This window comes from Ursus maritimus, unplaced genomic scaffold (genome assembly GCF_017311325.1).
Source record: "Ursus maritimus isolate PB19 unplaced genomic scaffold, ASM1731132v1 scaffold_13, whole genome shotgun sequence".
Classification (NCBI taxonomy): Eukaryota; Metazoa; Chordata; class Mammalia; order Carnivora; family Ursidae; genus Ursus; species Ursus maritimus.
The window spans coordinates 35,748,134-35,769,207 of NW_024423675.1; the positions used below are offsets into that span (position 1 = coordinate 35,748,134).

General features: G+C 35.7%; 1 protein-coding gene across 1 annotated transcript in view; it reads right to left on the minus strand.

Annotated features, from left to right (window-relative positions):
- The window catches only part of THEMIS (thymocyte selection associated), a 178,865-nt gene that overhangs the window by 84,996 nt on the left and 72,795 nt on the right, over positions 1-21,074 (minus strand). The window contains exons 3-4 of the mRNA XM_008691120.2: positions 13,038-13,496; positions 60-1,108 (exon numbers count right to left, since the gene is read on the minus strand). Of these exons, the coding sequence (XP_008689342.1) occupies positions 60-1,108; positions 13,038-13,496 (1,508 nt within the window). The remainder of the gene's footprint in view (positions 1-59; positions 1,109-13,037; positions 13,497-21,074) is intronic.

Sequence of the window (21,074 nt, forward strand, 5' to 3'; positions counted from 1 at the left end):
GAAATAAATTGCCTCAAGAAAAATCCTAAAAAGGAAAAACTACAAAATCATAGCCTTACCTTGGGAGACTTAGGCTGACCCACAGCCCTGTTTTCTGCTAAGGTGAGCGGGGTTAACTTTGTTTCCTCCACTGAGGGATGTTTGGGAGGGCGAGGTGGGGGATGGGAGAAAGAGCCTTCATATCTTCGCATCATGTAATATTGTTCTTCGGTGATCTCTTCAACCAGAGTCCTGACTAGAACGGATCCTGCATCCCTAGAAAAACTATTAACTAACTGAACAGTCATATTTGAGCGGCTGACAGGAATTTCCCAGCACTCCCTGGGGTTGGCAAAGTCACTTATGAGTAGATAAGAGTCTGTGATAGCTTCCTCCAACCGCAGTCCTGGTGTAGCAGCCAAAATGTCTTCTTCAATGGAAAGATCTCTCACAGATACCTTCACATTGAAGGGCAAGCGGAACTGCGCACAGAGCTCAGAAATCTGGTACTGTTTCTTATCATGAATCACCTCTACGAAACCTCCTTCCATGTACAAAGGGAGCAGTGTTGCCTCATAGGATTTTTTGAGGATTTTTTCACAGGCCAGAACATTCACCACCTTTTTGATTCCCTCACAAAGGACTTCAGTCGTCTGTGAGTGATGCACTAGAAACTGGTCCCCAACAGATACGGATGACAGCTCGTCATGAGGGGGATGAAAGGCTTTGGTGGCCACCACGTGGAGAGGCTCCTTTTCACTCTTTGCTATCTCAAGGTCATAGGCAGTTGGGAACTCCCGAGGTCGCCGCTTGAATTTGCCTTTATAGCTAGTGGGGATCAAGAAGTGCCTCTTAGGAAAATTGCTCCGAATTTCTGAAGCTAAGATCCTCGATGCCTGGTACTTTTTGTGGATCACAATGGTTTTCCCAGGCTGTAAAATACTTCTGGGCAGCTCGTTTCCTTGAGGTGCCTCTATGACTTCAGCCACTATGGGGAACTCTTTACTGGTCATTTCAAAGAGATCTTGTGTAGATAATAGCTGAAGAAACCAGTTGGCATCATAACTGTCAGTAATGTCTTTGACTTCAACATCTAAACTGGGGAGGATGCGGACTATATCCTTTCGGACTGAAAGAAAAATAAAAAGACTATGACATTTTGTCCATCACAATGTTGCTCTGATACAGTATTAGAATCTCTCCTGGCACCATAGATAAATTCCACTTAAAAAAATCAGATGTTCATGATATAACATTTCTTATGTGTGACTTTCTTTTTTTCACATTTTAAAATGAAGTAGATCATATGTAAAATCGACACCCAAAAGCTCATTACTCAGCTTAAAAAAGAGATATTAACTTGTCCCTTGGAGCCCTGTGAAGCTTATCAAAATTTCAACCTCCTCACTACAACCCAAGAATAACTGTTCTGATTCTAGAGTTAATCATTCTCCTGTTTTTTAAATAGCTTTATCACACATAACATAGATAAACATAATATGTGCATGTTTATAAATGTATATCTGTGTGTATATATCTTTTTCAGAAGGTTTATAATATCATTTGAACTCATGCTCTTGAGGTCCAAACATAACATATGAAATTATCTTAGAAGAAAGTTTCAGTACTCCAAATAAGACCCTTCTCTGCATAAGGCCCAAGACGTATATTCTTTACACAAAATTCTATCCTCTTGCAGAACACCACCACAAGATCATGGCATATAAAGTACTTAAGATTAATATATGGAAGTGAACAAGATGCAATCCTTTTCTAATGTGAAAGTTATTCTTTCTCTGCTGAAGAAAAGGAGTGTTATTCTTTCTCTCCTAGGAAAGGAGTGTCACAGGATGGGTCAGAGTCAGAGGAGCCATTCAGCAGCCTTAGTTATGCTGGTGGGGTGCTTACCAATGTATTATTTGCCTAATGTGGCACTGGGGACTAATAAATCTCAAATTCTTTCTAAGCACCCACTATCCTAGACATCTTTGCTTGACATTACACAGACACTTAAAATAGTTCTAAAATTATTCATCAGCTGTCCATACACTATCCCACATAGATTGTTATAATGGTCTTGAATTAGAAATAAAGTTACTACTAACAGGGTTGTATAATGGTTTATATTTTCTTGACAATTTCCTACCATGTAATGTTTTATAGCATTTTCATGATCCACTGTTGTTTCCCAATATCTCCAGCCACCTTCTGTCAATACACTTTCTTCCTTGCATGCTTTTGAAAACAAATAATTTGGAAGATTTTGAAAACAGAATTTCCTCTTAAGAAGCATTACCTATGTTATTACTTTTTATATTATTAACTTTATGCAGCATCTGGAAACTATAACTTTATAATTTGTGTCATATTACTTGAACATGCTGTGTAACAGAGTTCCTGGAGACATAACATGAAAAAGCATTATTTTATATTCTTGAATAGAGAACAGAAAAAAAAATCAATGGTTGTCTATAGGATGAAGATCGGTAAAAATTCATTTAAAAAAAATAAAAAGAAGGCTAAAAGAATACTTCTTTCCTTCATCGATTCATTGTATAAAGTTTAGCATACCCAAGCTTTTTTTAAAAAAAGATTTTATTTATTTATTTGACAGAGAGAGAGAGCGCAAGCAGGGGGAGCAGTAGGCAGAGGGAGAGGGAGAAGCAGGCTCCCTGCTGAGCAAGGAGCCCGATGCAGGGCTGGATCCCAGAACCTGGGATCATAACCTGTGCTGAAGACAGACCCTTAACCGAATGAGCCACCCAGGTGCCCCACATACCCAAACTTTTAAATTGTTGCTGCAGGCTTACCTGCATCCCAAGGTAATTTTAAAAACTCTAAAATCTCAGCAAGTTGAATAGAAATGAATGAGGTTTAAGAATTGTAGAATTAGCATGAGGTAAGCATCATAGGCTCATGCCATTCCTCAAGTTGAGGGAACAGTTAAACATTGGTAGAACATTAAGGACTTCCTGGGGGCTCTAAATTGATCCATCAGAACATACGGACCCTAATGTAAACTAGATCCCAATCTGTATCTGGTATTGTGGGTACAAGAGTCTTTGATTATTTTGTTGACCAATATATCCCAATGTCTCAAATGGTTTCTGGTACATAGTAGGTACTCAATGAACGAAGTGAACAAATGAATAACTATTGCCAGAACAATGTCCTTGATTGAGCATTAAAGGATGTGATCTGTTAAATAGAGTTCCACATAAAATTTCATTGGGAAAAATAAATATCTACTGCTAATACTCCTGCTATACATCATAGAAGGTATTGTATATATCATTTAAAACATGCCCCTGTAGGTTGTAGTTTATCTTACTCAATGGCTTATTCGGTGCAATAAATATTTTTACTTTTACTGTTTATTTCTGTAAAAGAACAATCTAGACATTTTAAGGTATAAAAATAATCGCAATGAACGTGCCTTAGTAGAAGATTCAATAAGGAAAATAGTACATGCAGTGAAAATCAACAACTCTTCTTTGGTCCATCAGAGAATTGAGGTTACAGGGCAAACCATCACCCCCAAAATGAGAGAAATAGGTGAACAGAGACTTACAGCTTATTGGGAGCAGAAACCACAACTAGTAAGAACACTTTAAGAGTAATTGACTACTTGCTGGAGACAAAGCCTAGACAAGCTTGAGAGATAAAACTTCGGTGTCCAGGTTTAGGGGGCTCCATCCATACTTTCTTGTTTATTCTCAAGAGCCCCACCAGGTTCTCAGGGTGAAGATCAGAGAAAAATCCCCTCATGCTTCTGGCAGCGTAATGGAAAAAATCATAGCATTCAGTTTTCCTTAAAAAAGGTCTGCCCTCAAGGAAAACTATTTTACCACAGCCTAACCAACTTGGGTTTTACCAGAGTTTAACTGACGTAGGGGAAGGGAAATACCCAACAATAACCTCCTCTATCTTTCCACATGCGGGAAGGGAAATACCCAACTCCAGCCCCCACTTGCCATATTCTATCTCACCTAAGGAGGCATGGGAAGACAGCTGAGAAGCACTTGTGAAGGTCACAGGGCACAGGGCCACTAAAAGATGCAGACCTAAACACAGGATTATAGAATACATCTCCTCCCCTACACCTTACTAACCATATCGACAATTCTGTATAATAATGGGGGATTACAACTGAAGCATTTATACTTCTGTTTAAGAAGCGGTCTCTAGGGAAAGACAACAAGGGAGACAAAAAACAAGGACACTGAATAAAATTTTAGCCTCTGACATTTATAGATACAGAAAACAGTAAACATGGACTAACTCACACCTAGATAAATAGAAAACCTCACATTGAAGGCTTATTTGCCTCAGTTTCTTTTATCTGATACATCATGTCTAGCTTTCAACAAAAAATTACAAAGTATATTAAAAGGCAAACAAACAGTGTAGTCCAAAGAGACAAAGCCAAACTCAGATATGCAGAGATTTTGGAATTTTCAGACTGGGAATTTATAATATGATTAATATGCTAAGAGTTCTAATGGAAGAAAATCACAGAAAAGATGGGTAATGTAAGCAGAGAGATGGAAACTTTTGCAAAGAATTAAAAGGAAATGCTAGGTATTAAAAACATAATAACAGATATGAAGAACGACTTTGATGGGTTCATCACTAGACTGGACATGGCTAAGGAAGGAATCAGTGAGCTTGAAGACATACCAAGATATATCAGCAGAAACTTTCCTAACTGAAAAGAAAAAGAAAAAGAATGAAAAAAAAAATGGAACAGAATATCTAAGCACTGTGGGGTAACTACAAAAGGTGTAGCACGCACATCACAGGGACGCCAAAAGGAAGACGAGAAAGGAACAGAAACAGTATTTGAAGTAATAATGGTGGAGAATTTTCCAAAATTGAGGAAGCTTACAGAAGAGCAAGCATGATAAATACCAAAAAACCTACCTATGTAGGCATATCATATTCAAACTGCAGAAAATCAAAGAAAAAGAAAAAACCTGAAGAAGCCAGAAGAAAAAAATATCTTACCTCTAGAGGAAGACGGATAAAAATTGGATTGTCCTTCTCTTCAGAAACCATTCAAGCAAGAGGAGAGTAAGTGGCATACATAAAGTGTTTAAAGAAAAGAAACCCACCAACCCAGTATTCTGTCTCCAGCAAAATTATCCTTCAAAAGTCAAGGGTGGCAGAATATGCCACCCCAAAATAAATCATTTTGGCATCAAGATTATTTTGACTTAAAGGCACTTGAAAAACAGCAGGTGCAAGAAGGGTATTCTAATCTCTCCTTTTCTTCCTGAAAACAGGAGACAAAACTCCCATGTGAAAGATGCCTTCTCTATACCAGGAGAAAAAAACATCCTTCTACAGGGAGTTACAGCCAAGTGAATTCTGTCCAGACAGACCTTGTTAAAATAATTCTCACCTTTCTTTAACCTCCCCACATAGTTAGTTTAGTTACTTCTCCTCAGTTGCCTCTTTTGTTCAAACCAATATAAAAGCATGTAGGTTTTGCCATTTTGGGAGTCTTCATTCCCTTCTGAGGGCACCCCTTTCACATAAAACCTGTAAATCTGTCTGCTTTTCTCTAATCTAAGTCAGTTTGATTCTCAGGCCCAGTCAAAAAGCCCTAAGAGATGATTGTCTCTACATATTTTCTTTTTAACAAGTTTTGTCAATTCTAACCCTGCAGTTTCTCTCAATTGCTAGTTTCTCCTACATTATTATCTAATAATAATAATTATAATATTTGTTAGAAATTTTCACTCTCTAAGTTTGATTTCTTTGTCATTTACTTTGCAAGATTACACTTACATTTTTCTCAAAAGTATTTTCACATCCAATTGCTCAGTGAATTGTTTTGTTTATATTTTTGTATCACATTATACTCTTTATAATGATTATTAGATGCACTAATAATTTGTAAACTTGACTAATTCTAGGCTTTCAAATTAAAATTTTCTTTATAGTTCATCCATTTGGTCTCAATTCTCTTTATGAATATTCTGTGAATTATCTTTTTTTCCCCATTTATTCAACTTCATTTCAACTTAAAAGAAACTATACAATGAATTTTCATTTTCTTAGATAGTATTCCCTGGTTCTACTGTTGTTTGTATTTATAAATAGAGAAAGTGCCTTTTGGGTTGCTCTCTAATATTTGTAGCAGAAAAAAAACCCCATCATGACCTTCACTGAGAAATCAATTCATTTAAAATCAATATACTTACATTTAATATTAGTTTATTTGTAATACTTTTCCTTTTATATTTTTATTTATATTATAATTTTAATTGATAAGAGCTACGAGAAGTGACTAGCCATTTTCTTATACTGGATGATACATGTCAATACGTGTCCTCCATTGATGTTTGTGATGGTTATTTTTATGTTTCAACTTGACTGGGCTACAGTACCCAGTTACTTAATCACACACTGTTCTAGGTGTTTCTGCGGAGGTATTTTGCAGATGTGGTTAACATCTCAATCAGTTACTTTGGGTAAAGGATGTTATCCTCCATAATGTAGGTGAGCCTCATCTAATCATTTGAATCATTTTAAAAGCAAAAACTGGAGTTTCCCAGAGAAGAAAAAATGCTGCCTCAAACTACAGCATCAACTTCTGCCTCAGTTTACAACCTGCCAATCTGTCCTATGGATGTTGAACTTATTAGCCCCCATAATTACATGAGCCAAGTCCTTAAAATTAATTGATTAACTAATTAATGTATAATTTTGTTTATATTATACAATATAATTATATATAATGTTATAAATATCTTCTGTTTCTCTGGAGAACCCTGACAGGTAAAGTATTTACAGTTGGTAGTATAAGAATAAATAAATACATATGTAAACTGTACCTTATACTGCTCGCTGTTTGATATTTCTGTTAGCAATAAGATTACTTGCCTAAAGGAAGAAAATGAAATGGAAGCAGACTATAGTGTTCATTGGTTCTAAATATCATGTTAAGTCTCAATATTTTCATAGGCACATTAGGAAAAGCACTAATAAAAATTGAACCTGTTACACAAATATAAATGATATCAACTTTGGTGCCCTGAAGTGAATATTCATTCTCCCTAGCTATTAAATTCATAAATATGTTATCATAATAAATCAAATCTGGATATGGTGAGTGAGAAAACTTTCTTGTTACCTATAGGAACTTTGTACTATGTAGAATATACATACAGAAACAAATATTTTAGTTGTTTCATTCATTAATTCATGTATTCGATTTATTCAATATTGGACACTTTATCTCATGCATTGAGAAGATAAAAATAAATACATAAGAAACTGACTCTGGTATGTTTAAGAATTACTGAAAATTATGTTTTATTAAAAATATTGTTTATAAATTATACTTATCTTTTAGCAATATTAGCAAACAGTACTTTCAAGATAATGCTAGGTCCAGGAAAAGCTCTGGGCTGGGACTAGCTTAAGTAAGTAGTGAGGTTTATAGGTGAAATATGTGGTCTTCCAACCCTTTATTCTCTCAAATTTACTATGAGGGCAAGGAGAAGAAAGAGAAAGAAAAAAGAGAATAAGATTCTGTGAATCTAAAAGACATCTACAATCCTTACACGGAATGAAGGTAGAACTCAGATGGAAGAATGGTCAAAAATTTGGCAGAATAGAAAAAGGAAAGCCTCTGTGCCTAAGAAGCCATAGTACAATGAAAAGTCAGCCTTTTTTGCCCCATGAGATCTCAAAAAGGGCCCTAAATTGGAGGCATAAGGCCCCTCTGACCTGTGGATGAGAATATAGGGGGTTATCTGAATGTCTGAAGAGTGGTTAACCCCAGATCTCTAACTCTATTCTGGGGAAGATAAGCAGTCACCCCTACTACCTCTCTCTTTGCAGCAAGAGTAGATACAGAGTCACAGAATCTGGAAACTAGGCATACGTGAGCAGGGGAAAAACGGGACTGAAAGCAAAGGAGTAAGTCTAAACCTGTGGGGAAATGGTGAAACCCTCCGCAACTTCCCCATTCAGCTACAATAGTTTCAGAAGCCCCACAACTGATCTGAAAGAAACTGAGCAAGCCCCAGAGGAAAGACTCACAGAGCCTGAATTTAGGGAATGCTCTGATGACAAAGCTGGCAAAATGAAACCTAAAATTCAGAAACAAAGAGCTTGGATGTAAATAGTGCCTCACTTGTAAATTTAAAAAAAAAAAAGTGTCTTACATATAAATATAAACAAATGGCAAATAATCACCAGGCATTTGAAGAAAACAGTTAATGAGAGTGACAGATCAAATCCCCCCCCCTTTTTTTCAGAAAGAGAGAAAGAGAGAATCTTAAGTGGGCTCTATGCTGAGCATGGACCCTGACTCAAGGCTCTGATGACCCTGAGATCATGACCTGAGCTGAAATCAAGAGAGGGACACTTAACCCACTGAGCCACCCAGGCGCCCCAAACCTTTTTTTAAAAAAGCCCAAAAGAGGCCGATAAAATGCAAGGAACACAGAAATCTTTAAGAAATTGTAAAATATTCTCAGAAAGATAAGATATTGCATTCTTAAAACAAGAACACAGTAACATTTAAAAAATGATGTAAGAAATAACTCTTGGAAATTAAAAATATGATAGCTGAAATTAAAAATTCATTAAAACAGTTGGAAATGTAGTTAAGGAATTTTCCCTGAAGGTAAACCAAAGACAAGAAAGATGTAAAATAGGGAAGAAAATAGTCCTAGATCAGTATGGGAGCTTCAACAAAAGATTAGAAGTTACAGAAAGAAAAAAGGGGAAAAAAATAGTTGAAAGGAAATTATCAAAGAAATTATCTCAGAAATGAAATATCTGAGTTTCCAGACTAAAAACTGCCATCACGGTGAAAGAACAGGACCACCCAGATGGTTTTAAATGGAAGTCCCAGAACAACACTATTACAGATTAATGTTTTCATCCCCCAGTATTCACATGTTGAAACCCTACTCCCCAGGGTGATGGTATTAAGAGATGGGACCTTTAGGAGGTGATCAGAATTTGATGAGGTCACCAGGGTGGAGCCTTCATGAAGGAGATTAGTGTTCTTCTAATCCTGTATAAAGTCAATGCTTTGAAAAATAGCACTATCTTCATATTATTTGGAAATTTAAATGTAAATACAAGAAAGCAGGGACAAAATATTTAAAGCAGTTACCTTGAAGTAGCAGAATGTGGGGAAAATTTGGGAATGGTCAAGGGCATAAAGCGTGCTGATCACTTTGTTATAAATCCTTTTACCACTATTTCACCTTTTTGACATTGATAAATATTGGGATTATTTTTAAAAATAAAATGAAAGAAAGAAGAAATCTCGGAATACTAAAAGATCAATGTTTGGGTTTTTGTGTTTTGTTTTGTTTTTTTTTTTTTGCTATTGATTTATCACCTATTATTCAATATTCAGATACTGCTTTCCCTGGGGGCGCCTGGGTGGCTCAGTCCTTAAGCGTCTGCCTTCAGCTCAGGGCGTGATCCCAGAGTTCTGGGATCGAGCCCCACATCAGGCTCTTCTGCTGGGAGCCTGCTTCTTCCTCTCCCACTCCCCCTGCTTGTGTTCCCTTTCTCGCTGGCTGCCTCTCTGTCAAATAAATAAAATGAAATCTTTAAAAAAAAAAAAAAGATACTGCTTTCCTGATACCACCTTTCTGCTTGTGATTTCAACCCTCAACTTATAAATGAGTTGATATTTCACATGTCTAAGCAAAAACTGTACCCCTAAATTTTGGAAGGCATTGAGGTTTTTACCTAAAATGAAATGCAGCTTTTCAACTCTTGAAATTTTCATTAGGGGAGAAGTAATTATCAATCTGTACATCAAAACATAACACAATTAAAAAGTTTTAACAAGCAAGATTTCTGATTTTTAGTAGCAGCTTTAAATAGCTGACTCAATTTTTCATTTGTAAATATTAAGTATTCCATTTGGCACACTAACATGAATTTTTACCTTCCAATGAAAGGCACAAACAGATCTTACTATGACTTATATGAGACTAGTAGTTAGAGGTCTTGGATGGTTAGTTGTATCTATTTTCCAAAGAGATAGAATGTTTTACAAATCATGAACTGTATAGTGAGAGTCAGAGGGGCTTCAGGCCTGTAATGGGGATTATGAGCAAGTTTCCAGGAACTAATATTTCATTTAAAGACATCCTACTACTTCTTTATGATGCCTAAATTTTCACATCAATAACATATTAAAAACGTAACACCAGGAGTAGTTTATGTTATATTCCTTCTTTTCTCTATTTACTTACTATGTTCATTTTTCAGCAAATCAGTATTTCAAAGCTTCCTATAGGTCTCAATCTTTTTCATCTTGCTTTTACCCCTAAGGTTTCTCTAAAATTTTCTATCCCTGCCTCAGACTTATTCTTTTATCACTTGAGAAAGGGAGGACTTGAGACAAGAGGGTGTTCAACTATGCCTGAACTCAAGGTCATCGGAAAGTAACTTAGCAAACCATATGCTGTTGACTTCAAGGCAAGTTTGAATCTTTAATATAAGAAAGAATAATGTAAAACAAGACCACAATTGATTTTTAAAAATAGCCTACATTTTATATTTAGAAGACAAATGCCTACAACAATAATTTTTTAAAACTGGACTTTTTGTGTTGGACACCTGTCCTCTATCTCCAGGGAATATTCTGCAGTCCGTACACATGCAAAGCAATGGCATACGGCATCTGTCCTGAAATTGCTATACAAAAAGAACTAATGTTTAAAATAATCCCCAAGAAATTAAAGATCCAAAATAACAAATCAAAATTCAATTTAAATACCATTAAAGAATGGAAATTAGACTAAAATATTTGGAAAGGACTTTATTTCCACCAAAGGCTTTCTTCTGGGGCCTTGGTTAGCATGAAACCATATATAAGTCCATCTAAACAATTGTGTTAATATGTCCTGTTCATCTATCAATGTTTATATTTAGTAAACTGTATCACTATCCAACTAGTAGATCAAGCCAGAAGCCTGGATTTCAGGTTGACTTCTTTCCTCCTTCCAACAGACCTCCAAATCTTGCTGGTTGTACTTCTTAAATACCTATTAGGAGCATGCGTCCTGCTGATATCACTATTGTACTAACCCCCAATACCCGGCCATATACCCAATGGCCTTCTTACACTCCTCTGACCCTGTCCCTTCCACTGAAACCCTTTATTAATTTGCCCTTTGGACAAACGTTAACCCCTTAACATGTATGTCAAGACTCTCCATGACTGATTCCACTACCTCACTGCATGTTTTGATCTTTGTCTCAACCTGTCCTCTCTTTTCTCACACCAGCTACACTGGAGCTCCAATAGCTTGCTTAACTTACCTGCCTTCCCAGAAACTGCTATCACTTCCTCCAATGTTGTCCCCTCTTTCTCTGTCTTATTATCTCCTATTCATCCTCCAGGCCCTAGTTTAAAATTCCATTTCCTCAAAGAAGCCTTTGTTGACCCCTAATCTAAATTCATTAAATGTAGTAACCACCTTGTTCACATGGCTTAGATTCTGGGTTGGCCTACATTTGCAGCTGTGTGAAAGGAGATGCCAATGGTTTTTAAAAATTCACAAATTTTAAAATGAGAAAATGCTATATCCATAATTTATGAAAAGTGAGAAAAACTCAATTATCAATTTCAATTACACATTTTTGGATCGCTAACAAAACATTAATGAGAGGTCTAAAATTTGCTGCGATTTCCATTTTTTGTCATATTATAAAATGATCATGCTGTGGCCTCAATTTTTTGCAGTGTTAAAATATAATCACTACTTGAGTGGAATTCCTTACTTATACCTTTAATTCAGATGAATTAATTTCTGGTTAAATTACTTAGGTGTAACAAAATTTAACATGTAGTTCTAAAACCTACCCAAAGGTTCACATCAGTTTTTTCATATTTATATAAGTGACCAACAACCAACAATACTTATAGGACAAGAGAGAAATAGAATTTGAGATATCCAAGGGATAGCCTTTGACCAAACATTTTTACATACTGTTATTTTTCCTCAAGTGTATGATATATAGTACCTTAATACAATCTTATTTCATTCTCAAAACAACCGTAAGAGGTAGGCAAAAGAGGTATCATCATCCCCTTTGCAAAGACAGTTTAAATGGCTCACTCAAAGCCATCACCTATTCAGTTACTGACCCAGAGTTAGAATCCAGGACTTTTGACTGCATACACAACTCTTTGCTCCGTGGTTGCTCATTAGTGCCATAATTTTGAAAATTCAAAGTATTAATTCCTTTAGGATAACAATGCTCTCTCCAGCTATTGCTATTTTTAAATGCAAATTATCCTATAAAAATTATATGTTAAAACAAACTTACATGTGAATTAATTTGTCACATCATTTTCCCTTAAGTCAGAGGGACTCCCAGCTAAAAAGATTTATGACCAGTGATGGATAGCAGGAAAAAAAAAAATATCACAAAAATAGCAGTAAGAGACATATTAAGGAAACTTTGTATCACTTTGTTGACCACCTTCATAGAAGAAAGCTTCTTTCTAACCTAATATGCTCTATCCTTAAAAGTAGCTCTTTTTTTTTTTTAATATTTTATTTATTTACTTGAGAGAGAGAGAGACAGCCAGCGAGAGAGGGAACACAAGCAGGGGGAGTGGGAGAGGAAGAAGCAGGCTCCCAGCAGAGGAGCCTGACGTGGGGCTCGATCCCAGAACGCCGGGATCACGCCCTGAGCCGAAGGCAGATGCTTAACGACTGAGCCACCCAGATGCCCCAAAAGTAGCTCTTTTCTAACCATGTTTAACTGGCAGTGATAGAAATGAATTAGTAGTTTAACCTGTGTGCACTTGCCAATTACCACAATTTACATTTGCATAGCACCACACAATGTATAATATGTATTTATATACATTATTCGATTTGATCCTTGCACCAAATATATGGTTTACTTATTTATAGATGAGAATCTAATTCTCAGTGGCCTTAAAGGACAAGTCAGGGACAGGGTCGCTTTCTTCAAACTCTAAAGTCTTCCTCCTTCCCAAACCCCACAGTGCTCACCCTCATAGAGCATCATTCTCAGTGGATACTTACATTTCATCACACCCTGAATCTCATAAACAGGCTTTAGAACCAGAGCACCATAAAAGCCTTTAGGGAATGGATTTGTTAAGTCCCACTTATTTGAAAAACCTGTAAGCTTCACAGTTCGTGTTCTGTTCTTTGGGATCTTCCATTCAACAATCTCCTTTAGGGTATAAATATGTTCATCTTCACACTCATAGAATTCTCCTTCTTGTGACAAAGGCAAAGTAAACGAGTGATTCTGATGATTCCTTACCACTCCACAATTCACCATTACTTCGCCATTGATCTCTTCAACTGAGTTGAGCATGATTTGCTCACCGTGTTTTACAGTGAGATTCTCTAGTTTTAGGTCCTTCTGATGATAGAAGCAAGGATGTCCTAGTCTACTTGATCCAATATGAATGGTTCTTGTTATTTCTTCCATGGTGAGGTATGGCGCTTTATCAGCCACAATCTTAAAAAGACCTAAGAACAGAAGAATTATGTAAATTAAAGAGAGTTCTTACAATGGAAGTTCTCATAAGAAAATCACAGTGAGAGTTATACAACAAGTACAATGTAGCTTTTAAAAAGTAATGTATTTGTTTTAATCCTGAATTCGTCTAGGTCAAATTGTAATGTATCACTTGTAGATACTGGATTATCGGATCCAGGCAACACCAATGGAAACAAGGGGAAAATACCTTGAAATAGAAAAGCCCCTGTTCTTGGAAGTGGGAAATATGAATGAGATACTGACGGGCTATATCCCAACGACCTGTGTAATCTTGAGCAAGGCATTTAACCTCTCAAAATCACATTTTCTATTTTTAATTTTTAAATTGAGAGGATTGGATTAGATCGGTGTTTCCATAACTATATTTTCTGGACATACCAAAATTAAAAGATATTCCAGAAGAAAACAGTTTCATGGTCAAATTAACAAAGTTATATACCTGGAAGGAGACAGTGGTGATGGTTATACAACTTTGTGAATGTGCTTAATGACATTGGATTGTACATTTTTAAATGTAAATTTTATGTTATGTGCATTTTACCACAGTAAGAAATACCTACATATTTCCAACTAAATACTTCTCAGAAACTTTAGATGCATTGCAACTCACAAAAAGAGAATATAGTATGTAGAATGTTGAAAATTTGATTATAAACTCTTGGGGAAACATCCATTGATAAATTACAACATACCATGATATATTGGTGCCCCATGTAACTCTCCTTGGAAAATGCTAGGTTAGGTAGCTGTTCTGGATTGAATACTCTTGGTGATATATCATTCTTCTCATTGCTTCTCTAGTTTTGCCGTATTTCACTCAAATTTTTTCCTCTAATACTATTGGGATAATCACTAATATAATGAATTTTTACTGTTTAAGATACAGCTTTTTAGGTTTGCATGTTTAATTCTCCTCTTTAAATTACTTTTATTTTATGGGCACATCTGCCTTGCTGCATTTTCAGAAATGAATTTATTGAAGAGGTTTTAATAAATTCCAGAGAAAATAAGAACAAAGAATAAAATTAGGTAATTGCTTTCTTAACACAAAAGTAAATGAATGATAATATTATATGCTAGCATGAACTAAGATAATCTTGCTAGATATTCATTAGACAATGAGACAATCTTACTAGAATTCAATATAGCTTGAAAAAATCATTTACTAGTTTACTCAACAAATATATTACAATTAAATTCATCTATTTATCAAATCATTATTAACCAGATTATAATGTCTCATATCTATTATGGGTTACTACACAAAGATTTATGATCAGTTATTGTTGTAGCTGATCTTTGCTCAAACAACAAAAAAAAGGATTTGGGTTATTTTTATTCATAAACATCCTGAGAATGTGCATGTGATGCAATCCTGGCAAAAAGTAAGGTAACATGTGCAATCTGTCCTGAAAAGCTTCAGAAATTGACTAGTGTTCACTCACTGTATGGTGTGTTTGAAGACAATAAGGCAAAGAAACCATTTACTTTGAAGGAACTTCTTATTTTATTAGATTTCGTATCAGGGAAAATCCAATAAAAGAATATTCTTGAGCTCCACACAGTAAATGAATTTGTCTGTATGTGTGTATGTGCATGTGCATACGTATGTTTAATCTCATTTGTCTGTATGTAAAGATTTGTTTCTAGAAGTCCACAGTTATTATCAGGGTATACAAAATTCAGCAATTTTTGTGAAATGTTAAAAAAAAATAGCACTGGTATCCAAGATCTACAAAGAACTTCTCAAACTCAATACACAAGAAACAAATAAACAAATCAAAAGATGGGCAGAAGATATGAACAGACACTTTTCCAATGAAGACATACAAATGGCTAACAGACACATGAAAAAATGTTCAAAATCATTAGCCATCAAGGAAATTCAAATCAAAACCACACTGAGATACCACCTTATGCCAGTTAGAATGGCAAAAATAGACAAGGCAAGAAACAACAATTGTTGGAGAGGATGTGGAGAAAGGGGATCCCTCCTACATTGTTGGTGGGAATGCAAGTTGGTACAGCCACTCTGGAAAACAGTGTGGAGGTCCCTTAAAAAGTTAAAAATTGAGCTACCCTATGATCCAGCCATTGCACTACTGGGTATTTACCCCAAAGATACAGACGTAGTGAAGAGAAGGGCCATATGCACCCCAATGTTCATAGCAGCAATGTCCACAATAGCTAAATTGTGGAAGGAGCCGAGATGACCTTCAACAGATGACTGGATTAAGAAGTTGTGGTCCATATATACAATGGAATATTACTCAGCTATCAGAAAGAACGAGTTCTCAACATTTGCTACAACATGGACAGCACTGGAGGAGATAATGCTAAGTGAAATAAGTCAAACAGAGAAAGACAACTATCATATGATTTCTCTCATCTATGGAACATAAGAACTAGGATGATCGGTAGGGGAAGAAAGGGATAAAGAAAGGGAGGGTAATCAGAAGGGGGAATGAAACATGAGAGACTATGGACTATGAGAAACAAACTGAGGACTTCAGAGGGGAGGGGGGTGGGGGAATGGGATAGACCGGTGATGGGTAGTAAGGAGGGCACGTATTGCATGGTGCACTGGGTGTATACACAACTAATGAATCATCGAGCCTTACATCGGAAACCGGGGATGTACTGTATGGTGACTAACATAATATAATAAAAAATCATTAAAAAAAAATAGCTACCTAGAATCTCATAAATGGTAGAGACACATAGTTTTATTTCTTTTTTTTTTTTTTAAAGATTTTATTTATTTATTCAACAGAGATAGAGACAGCCAGCGAGAGAGGGAACACAAGCAGGGGGAGTGGGAGAGGAAGAAGCAGGCTCATAGCGGAGGAGCCTGATGTGGGGCTCGATCCCGTAATGCCGGGATCACGCCCTGAGCCGAAGGCAGACGCCCAACCGCTGTGCCACCCAGGCACCCCACATAGTTTTATTTCTATTCTAGATATATTGATGACATAAGTCACAGAAGAATTAATTCAGCATCTTCTTTATTGGGGAATTAGGTTCACCTAAGGTAATAACAGACCTAAAATATTATGAAATAGAAAAAGCCTGAAACCCTAAGGGCCACCATTATTTCAAGTTAATCACATACTTCAGAGCTGTCTTGTTGTATGTCTCTATTGCAAGAAAAATCTATCTATGAATCTGTGTGTTTTCCCTTAGAATATGATTACATACACAGTTTAGCATACTAAGTGGTAGACACAGGAAAATATCTTTAACTTATTTCTCCATCTACTACTGCAGCCAATCCAGAGTCCCTCCTTATAAATAGCCACTTGATACTATGCAAACTAGGGTAAGTTCATATATATATGATGCCATATTGAAACTTCAATTTCACAATAAACTAAAGTACCATAAGCCTGATTGGCTTTACATTTCATCAATTTTTCCCCATCTTTTCACAAAGAGCACAATAGTTTTACACTGAAGAAAATATAATTTGCTATTCTTCAAAAAAAAAAAAAAACCACACACATAGAGAGATCATAGGGTGATTATAAAATAAGGCAATATATAAACTTCATAAAGTAAGCTAAGAAGCAGAAAGAAAATGAAGAAAATATACTTCAATTTCCAAATTTGATTGTCACCTATTAAAATGGATATTATTACTTTTAAATTAGGAGAAATTATTCATAGAGCATATGCACTTGAGAAACAAAACTTATAAGGAAATACAATTAATTGATCTATTAAAAATTAACTGATGAGTGAAACTAGTCTTTAAGATCTTATCTCTGAATCTTAAGTTTTTGGAGAGCTTAAAATTTTAACCAATTCTTAGTGATCTGCAATTATTAGTAGCAATAACAACTGAAATTTGTTTGGAAATTTAAAAGTTTGAAAGATTTTTTTTCATGAATCATTTATCCTGACAATAATATTTTAAGGACAATAAAACAAATGTTATTACTGAAGGATATAAAAATGGTCATGATTTTTAGTGTCATGGCTCTAGAATTTCAAATCAGACCTTTGACACCCAAGTCTTACGTTCTTGCGACCATACTAGGCTGTCTTCCCATCCTACATATAATTTACAAGGACATTGTCCAGGAAAACATGTCTATTCTAGTTCACAAAATATGTATATGGGTCTCATTAGCCAGTTCTCCCTTTGCATAAATCAGCCTTTCCAGCCTCCAGTGTAAGAACAAGAGTAATTTCCTGGTTCACTGTGCATAATTTATGCTTATCAGATTTTTTTCTACTTTTTAAAATCTCATCAAACCCACCCAAATAGGGAGTAATTTTAAAAATTAAAATTTCTAATGTATATCACAATATTCTTTTTAAATTATTTTTATTTTTAAAAAGTTTTTTTTAAGTAGTCTCCATGCCCAATGTGGGGCTTGAACTCATGATCCAGAGATCAAGTGTTGCATGCTCCACCAACTGAGCCAGCCAAGCATCCCGACAATATTCTTTAATATATATAATATAAGATCATCATGAAGATTTCACAATCTTTTTCATAGGCTAATCTCTAGCTTGCTTTCCCAGTTTCAACTAAATATATTCCCTCCATCTCTGAGATAAGGAATCTTAGAGTGAATTTTGCCTACTAATTCTTTGGAAGTAATGGTCCAACATAGTGTAAATAATCAGATAGTCTGTTCTGTAAAAGCTTGGATGTGTCCTTAATTGCCACATCACCAATTCCAAATCCTATGGTTCCCTCTTCCCTGGAATATTTAAGAGATAAAAAATTAACATCCAGTAACAGTCATAAATTTTTTTCCCATTCACTCAAAAACAGTATTTATTTTGTTAAAGTTAAGCCAGATGATCTGTTGAGAGGTAAGTGGTAAGTGTCAAGTATGAACTACGTACACATTTTCCACAGTGGATGGCAGGATAAAAGCCACAGGCAATACCACTGACTGAAATCTCGCTATACAGAGCATAACACAACTGAGCTATGACAGAGGGGAGGAATCAGGCACCACCTAAGAATGCCAAGAGCAAAACAGTAGCACCAGATTGTTGTTGTATACAGTAATATAGCTATGTTTTGTACAAAGTTATGTACATTGACTCACTGGAATATTTGGGCCCCCACTAACCAGACATTTAAGAAGCACAAAGGGGAATGCACAGAACAGTGGTGATTATATGTGCTTTGCTGAAAGGATGAAGAGCAATATATATTGCCACATATGAGAAAGTTCTCAAAAGACTGCATACAGACACATAAATTCAATTATTCACATTTTACACATATATCATCAAAATGATCACAACACTGTATTTGAGGGGAAAGAAGGGTAACTAAAGAGGTGAAAGACCTATAGTCCAGAAACTATAAAACACTGATGAAAGAAATTCAAGATGATGCAAAGAAATGAAAAACATTCTATGCTCATGGGTTGGAAGAACAAATATTGTTAAAATCTCTATACTACCCAAAGCAATCTGCACATTTAATGCAATCCCTATCAAAATACCAACAGCATTTTTCACAGAACTGGAACAGACAATCCTAAAATTGGCATGGAACAACAAAAGACCTCAAATAGCCAAAGCAATCTTGAAAAAGAAAAGCAAAACTGGAGGTATCACAATTCCAGACTTCAAGTTACATTAAGAAGCAGTAATAATTAAAACAATATGTTACTGGCATAAAAATAGACACATAGATCAATGGAACAGAATAGAAAACACAGAAATAAAACCACAGTTATATGGTCAATTAATCTTCAACAAAAGAGAAATGAATATACAGTGGGGAAAAGACAGTCTCTTCAATACATGGTTTTGGGAAAACTGGACAGCAACATGCAGAAGAATAAAACTTGACCACTTTCTTACACGATACACAAAAATAAACTCAAAATGGATTAAAGACTTAAAAGTGAGACCTGACACCATAAAAGCCCTTGACAAGTGCACAGGCAGTAATGTCTCTGACATCGGCTGTACCAATGTTTTTCTATCTCTATCTCCTGAGGCAAGGGAAATAAAAGCAAAAATAAACTATTGGGACTACATCAAAATTAGAAGTTTCTGCACAGCAGAGGAAATATTCAACATAACTAAAAGGCAACCTACTGAATGGGAGAAAAATATTTGCAAATGACATATCTGATAAAGGGTTAGTATCTAAAATACATTAAAAAAAAACTTATACAACTCAACACCCAAAAAACAAATAATCCAATTAAAAATAGGCAGAAGACATGAACAGACACTTTTCCAAAGAAGACGTACAGATGGTGAAAACACACATGAAAAGATGCTCAATATCACTCATCATCAGGGAAATGCAAATCAAAACTACAATGAGCTGTCACACCTATCAGAATGGCTAAAATTAAAAACACAAGAAACGAAAGTGTTGGGAGGATATGGAGAAAGAGGAACTTTCTTTCATTGTTGATGGGAATGCAAACTGGTGCGTCCACTGTGGAAGGCAATATGGAGGTTCCTCGAAAATTAAAAATGGAACTACCTTATGATCCAGGAATTGTACTACTGGGTATTTACCTCAAAAATACTCATTCAAAGGGATACATGAATCCCTATGTTTATAGCAGCATTATTTATAATAGCCAAATTATGAAAGCAGCCCAAGTGTCCATTGATAGATGAATAGATAAAGAAGGTATGGTATGATGTTGTGTGTGTGTGTGTGTGTGTGTGTGTGTGTGTGTGTGTGTGTGTAGGAATATTATTTAGCCATAAAAAGAGTGAAATCTTGCCATCTGCAGCAAGATGGATAGAGCTAGAGAGTATAAGGCTAAGCAAAATAAGCCAGTCAGAGAAAGACAAATACCATATGATTTTACTCATATGTGGAATTTAAGAAACAAAACAAAAAGAGCAAAGGAAAAAAGAAAAAGAGAGAGATCATTGAACAGACTCTTAATCATGGAGAACAAACTGATGGTTACCAGAGGGGAGGTCGGTGGAGGGATGGGAGAAACAGGTAATGGGGATTGAATACACTTATCATGATGAAAAAAATAATAAAATAATGAAAAAACAAAAATAAGATTATTAAAATATGCAGCTTAGAATATGCTGGAAATGTACATGTATGATATTTAATTTTCATAATTGCAGTATGAGGTAGCTACAAACAAAACACAAACATTTCACAGATAAAAGGATATGAAAGTTTGAAGATATGCCATAAATCCTCTATCACCCCATAGCTCACAAGATACAGAGTAGGTTTTTGTGTCTCTGAAGTTCAAGGGCTTAATCACAGAGTAACACGTTTCAATCTTTCATTATTATTATAAATCATAAACTGTCCAGCCTTTCATTAGCTAATGAAGAAGGTTCCCTCCTTTCAGGTGCAGAAAGTCTTAGAACTTTTCAAATCAAGCAACATAAGAAAATGAACTTCACTGATAATTAAGATGTTGATTGGCACTAGTCTCATCTGTCCATGTGTCAGATGGCCAGGTGCCTGCAGATGTAGGTGAGGCCTCTGTGGGAGGCTTGGGACTACACAAAGTGAAGGGGTTGACTTTGCTGCCCACACAGGCTCACGTACTCCCAGTGTGCTGCAG